Source organism: Aplysia californica, unplaced genomic scaffold (genome assembly GCF_000002075.1).
Source record: "Aplysia californica isolate F4 #8 unplaced genomic scaffold, AplCal3.0 scaffold00237, whole genome shotgun sequence".
Classification (NCBI taxonomy): Eukaryota; Metazoa; Mollusca; class Gastropoda; order Aplysiida; family Aplysiidae; genus Aplysia; species Aplysia californica.
The window spans coordinates 716414-722413 of NW_004797507.1; the positions used below are offsets into that span (position 1 = coordinate 716414).

Consider the following 6000-nt stretch of genomic DNA (forward strand, 5'->3'; position numbering starts at 1 on the left):
TACCTTGAAGCCCATCTAGCCAAAGCTGTGGAGTTTTTCAGTTTAAAAATTTGGGATGAAACCAGTATTGGCCACAACGATAGGCTGTAGATCTAGATCTCTCCAGGCTGCTATAGACCTAGAGAGGACTATAGTATAGTATAGAGGCCTACACTACCACACTACACCTTTATTTAGTGAAATCCTACACCTTATATCCTAACCCTAACCCATAATTTAAGTCACTAGACTATTGACATTTCATAAAACTCTGGGTAAGAGCCTTGACTTGGGGCCAAAACCAGAGATTGCCAAAGAGTAAAGTTTTCAAGCGGTTTTTTAACTCATTCGCTACGCCGAGCCACGGGGGCGGCGCGGCTAAAGTGCCTTCAGTACGCTAAGCCGCTCCCGGCGGCTCGAGAACCGATCTTCAATTTTAGCTTAAAAGATTCTATTCCAATCCACATATCCATGTTAAAATAAAGGTCATAATATAATGTTGACTTCCGGGTCAAGCGTTTCCACCGAAAATCGGAAGTTTTGATTCAGTTTCGAAACACAATTTCAAAGTTTATGTAACTTTGTTTAATCGCGATGCTCAAATTATAGCCCAGACCCCAGTCTTACTACTTTTACACAACAAAATATATCATTATTTAGCACACTAAAGAAATGTAGGACTCTTCTTTAGAAAATTGATACAATTGGGCTCAAATTGCCAAATGTTGCTCTATTATTGAGAAATATCAATATTTTTCAGTGCTAGATCTAAATTGTCAAATTATTTTTTTCTCCCAAAAATCACTATTTTTTGGGTGAAATTACACAAAAATACCACTCAAGACATGTGTAGGTTTATTCCAAATGCAATTATGAATAATTCCATATATGATACAACGAGTGTTTTTTTCTGTTTGTGAACGCATCTTGTCCATTTTTCAAGAGACAGAGATAGAGAAGAAGGGAGGAGTAGATCTTGCGAGAACTTCCGGGCAAAACAAAATGGTGACCTGCGTAGTTCGGCTCCATTCAAAAAGTGAAATAGCCATGCATCTTTGTAGACGATCAAATTAGCCTGCTTTTGAGCTATATCGTAATTTTGTCTTTGCTTTTATCCATTTGGTCATCCACACCGATAGAAAGTATTCCGAAATTAGGAAAAACAGGTCTTGTTTCACACCGGGTGAGAATAGCCAACGGTGGCAAGTCTCACCCAGGGTGAGAGGTCGATCGTTTCTTTATGGAAGTGACTATTCTCACCCGAGGTGAGAATAAAAATACGATCTACCTCTCACCCCGGGTGAGAGTTGCCAGCGTAGGCTATTCTCACCCAGAGCGGTGAAGACCTGTTTTTCCTCATTTTGGAATACTGTCTATCGGTGTGGATGATCAAATTGACAAAAGCCAAGAAAAAATTACGTTATAGCACAAAAGTAAGCTAATTTGATCGTCTTCAAAGATGCTATGGCTATTTCACTTTTCGAATCGAGCCGAACTACGCGGGTCGCCATTTTGTTTTGCCCGGAAGTTCTCGCAAGATCTACTCCTCCCCCCCCTCTCTCTCTGTCTCTTTCTGAATACTGTCTATCGGTGTGGACGATCAAATTGACCAAAACAAAGTTAAAAAATGATGTTAGTTCTACGTGTCGTTATCAATAACCCTTCATAGATCTAGACAGCACTCGAGTGAACACAACGCATTAAGTTTAAGAGCAGCATCCTTCATAGGCAACACGTCATATCTGTAGCGAAAACTACACTGTTTGGAACTGTAGCATTTCTTTATAAAAATATTTACTGCTGACATTTTTTGGACCGATTGAACCATTGTATACGAACAATCTTTGGTAGATCTAGGCCTATAATATAATTATAGATCTAGATCTATATATCCGAAATTTGAGTGAAAGGATCTGATTTCAGAGTGTTCGGAGAAATAGTGTCCAGCTTTATTTTCCCGAACGTTCGGAGAAATAGTGCCCATCTTTATTTTCCCGAACATTCGGAGAAATAGTGCCTGCCTTTTTTTATTCTCACCCCGGGTGAGGATGGAAGTGGCTATTCTCACCCTGGGTGAGAATAGAAATACGATCGACCTCTCACCCCGGGTGAGACTTGCCACCGTAGGCTATTCTCACCCAGTGTGAAACAAGAACTGTTTTTCCTAATTTCGGAATTATACTTTCTATCGATGTGGATGATCAAATGGATAAAGGCAAAGAAAAGATTACGTTATAGCACAAAAGTAAGCTAATTTTATCGACTACAAAGATGCTATGGCTATTTCATTTTTCGATTCGAGCCGAACTACCAGGGTCGCCATTTTGTTTTGCCCGGAAGTTCTCGCAAGATCTACTCCTCCCCTCTTCTCTCTCTTTCTGGATACTGTCTATCGCTGTGGACGATCAAATTGACCAAAACAAAGTTAAAAAATGATGTTAAAACACAAAAGTAAATTAATTTGGTCGTCTACAAAGATGCTACGGCTTTAATTTTTCAAATCGAGCAGAACTACGCGGGTCACCATTTTGTTTTGCCAGGAAGTTCTCGCGCTACTCCTCTCTCTCTCTCTACTTTCTCTCTCTCTCTCTCCTCTCTCTCTCCACTGCCCAACAGACAAAATTGTACGCTTTTACTATGGCCACCTCTATTCTCACCCGGAGTGAGAATAGTGCAGGCGAGTCTTGTGGCTATTCTCACCCGGTGCGCGTTCACCAAATTTTGCGTTCACCCTAAACCACAGAATTCTACACTGTGATAACAGAAAAATTGTAGAATTCTGTGCCGTGAACAAACGTTCCATTACAACTGTAGCCTACTAAAAGCGTACAATTTTGTCTGTGGGCAGTGGAGAGAGAGAGAGAAAGATAGAGAGGAGTAGCGCGAGAATTTCCAGGCAAAACAAAATGGCAACCCGCGTAGTTCGGCTCGATTCGAAAAGTTAAATAGCCGTAGCATCTTTGTAGACAAACCAAATTAATTTACTTTTGTGTTTTAACATCATTTTTTAACTTTGTTTTGGTCAATTTGATCGTCCACACCGATGGACAGTATTCAGAAAGAGACAGAGAGAGAGAGAGAAGAGGGGAGGAGTTGATCTTGCGAGAACTTCCGGGCGGGTGAGAATAGCCACTTTCTTTACTATTTAGAATAGTAGGCTAACAGTAGTAGTAATGGAAAGTTTGTTCACGGCACAGAATTCTACAATTTTTCTGTTATCAAAGTGTAGAATTCTGTGGTTTAGGGTGAACGCAAAATTGGTTGGCCTAGAATCTAGATCTAGATCATCTAGATTCTAGATCTAGATCTAGATCTAGGCTATAACGGTGAACACGCGCACCGGGTGAGAATAGCCAAAAAAGACTCGCCTGCACTATTCTCACCCGGGGTGATGGCTGAATTGAAAATAAAATTTCAGTTTGCAATACTTAAAGTATTTAGATCTAATATCTAGATCTAAATCTAGTATTTCAGACGAAACTAAAAGGTGCCTACACATGACATACTACGACTACGGGAGACTACGGTGTTGCGATGTTGTGTTTACAGTTCGCCATGCCGGCAAACTTCAAATCAATGACTGCTGGTGGGCTGTTCACTGGATTAAGAGAGCATGAATCGACGGTGTAGGAGCAATAGATATTCAGGCTAATATGCTGAATTCGAGACCAGGAACCCCCCCCCCCCCCCCCCACCCCAAATGAAAACAAAATCTAAAAGCAAATAACTAGACTAAGATACTCACCTGTCTGCTGTGGGCCCCGCCATCTTTAAACATTGTATTGTCCCCCAAGTACTTCCGGTACACCATTCCTAGTCTCAGTCGTATTTGAATTTCGCAGTATTGAGATTCGCTAGATAATTTCATTTTTAAAAAACGTATTTATTTGTTGTAAAACAGCCTGACGCTACTACACTCTGTTAACCAGCCCTCACCATAATCGTTTAAAGCATTTGAATAAGGAACAAAAAAGTACCTCAGTGGAAATGTGTATCGAACGAACTATAAACAAAGTCGGGTGCATAGATAGCCTACTTTATTTGTGAAATATAGATCTGCTTTTCGATCGTCGATGGGCGAATTTAAATTCATTAAGAATAACAGATGATATTTAAATTATTATTAGGTCCTATACCCTGTTCACTTTCATCTGACCGGGGTTTAAACAAGATGAAAATCGACTCGTTCTGTTTATTCTTCTCAGACCTCTGAATGTGGGTTTAAAAGTTGGATGACCAACAGAATCTAAAAGTCCATTCAAAACATTTTTGTCAGCATAATAAACAAACTCAAGCAGACTGCCTTGACGACGTCCATCAAAGACTTAAAAATGCATTAATCTCTTTTTAAAAAAAATCAAAAACCATGTTATGGAAGTCAAAGATCATTTCACTGAAGACGAAATTAAATATTTTGTCTGAATTGACGTAAGCCTTCTTCTGGGAAACAGACTCAATCCCCCTCGTGGCTACATCCTAAAGACGGTGAAACGTTCATCACGACTACAGCCAGTTAATCGAGAGTGTCTCACGTTCCTTCTCGCCTTGTCTCCCGGCGAACGAGCGACAATTTTTTAGATCCGAGACATCATGGAGCGGCACACCCTCGAGACTCGAGCACACTCAATGGCGTTGAGCGCATCTTCTGCAAGTTCTTCCTCGCCGTCTGGGACGACAGATGCCTCATGATAATTTTCCGACAGTTCTTCCTCATCGTTAGGGACGAGAGGCGCTTCCAGTGATTCTTCTGCAAGTACTTCCTCGCAGTCAGACACGACAGGTTCTACGCCACAACACCCCAGTCCTTGCTCCTCCACACCGGAGGAAACAGACAACATGATCCTCGTGCTGACCGGAGAGAGTTGTGAACAGGACCCAGCTCACACTCTGTTTTCTCCAAGCTACTTCGCTGAGATGTACGCGTCTGATCTACACAACGATCCCCTCACGCTCCACCCAGCCGCTACAACTGGGAACCCGATACCGATGCTCAACGTCTCGCCGAGGCCCGATCCCTCTCCAAGAGACCTGTGGAACCCAAGCATCTCCTACGTAGGGCCGGGACTCCTCCGTCACAAGGTTGAAAAGAATACTGGGGAAATCATAGAGTTCCCTGAACAATGTCTTTTGGGTCAAACCATCGACGCACGACCGACCCCCCTCCTCCCAACTCGGCATTCGGACCACGCTCCCACCACGGACCTCCTCTGACTACCCCTCACCGCTTGACACAACGGAAAAACTCTACTTCTTAAAAGAAGACAAAGAACAGACCCCTGGGACCAAAGAAAATACAGTCCTTTTTTCTGGGCTACCATGAAACCAGTCCTTTTCGGGCTACTATAAGAAGACCAAACAGTCCTTTTCAGGGCTACCAGAAAACTAAACAGACCTTTTCAGGGCTACCAGAATACTAAACAGTCCTTTTCAGAACCACCAGAAAACTAAAAATTCCTTTTCAGTGCTATCGAAAAACTAAACAGTCTTTTTCAGGGGCTGCCAGAAAACTAAACAGTCCTTTCTGGGCTACCAGAGAACTAAGCAGTCCTTTTTAGGACTACAAATAAAAATAGTGAAAAAAAGCAGAATCTGTCCTTTTCAGGGCTACCAAATATCCTCAGTGACTTAGGGCAATTTGAAGAAATTTTTAAGAAGAAACTTAAAACTTTTCTATTTTCATCATATTTCGATTAGACAGAATCCAGCCAAGCTGTGGATCGTCGTCAGTTTGTGTGTGCGTATGTACGCATGTGTGTATGTATGTGTGTGTGCATGTGTGTGCATGAGTGCGTGAATATGTGTGTGCTCACGTATGTACACTATGTGTCTTTAAAATTGATTTGTAAATCCATACATGTAATATGTATCATGTTAAGCGCATAGAGCATTGCATTAGTGGATATGCGCTATATAAATGCCATCCGTTATTATGTATGTATGTATGTATGTATGTATGTATGTATGTATGTATGTATGTATGTATGTATGTATGTATGTATGTATGTATGTATGTATGTATGT

The 6000-nt window shown here is 41.4% G+C and overlaps 1 protein-coding gene across 1 annotated transcript in view; it reads right to left on the reverse strand.

The window, feature by feature from the left end:
* The window catches only part of LOC101862041 (nucleoporin NUP188 homolog), a 63596-nt gene extending 59822 nt beyond the window's left edge, over positions 1 to 3774 (reverse strand). The window contains exon 1 of the mRNA XM_005100148.2: positions 3725 to 3774. Coding sequence (XP_005100205.2) covers positions 3725 to 3747 — 23 coding nt within the window. The 5' untranslated portion in view covers positions 3748 to 3774. The remainder of the gene's footprint in view (positions 1 to 3724) is intronic.
* Positions 3775 to 6000: the final 2226 nt, after the last annotated feature.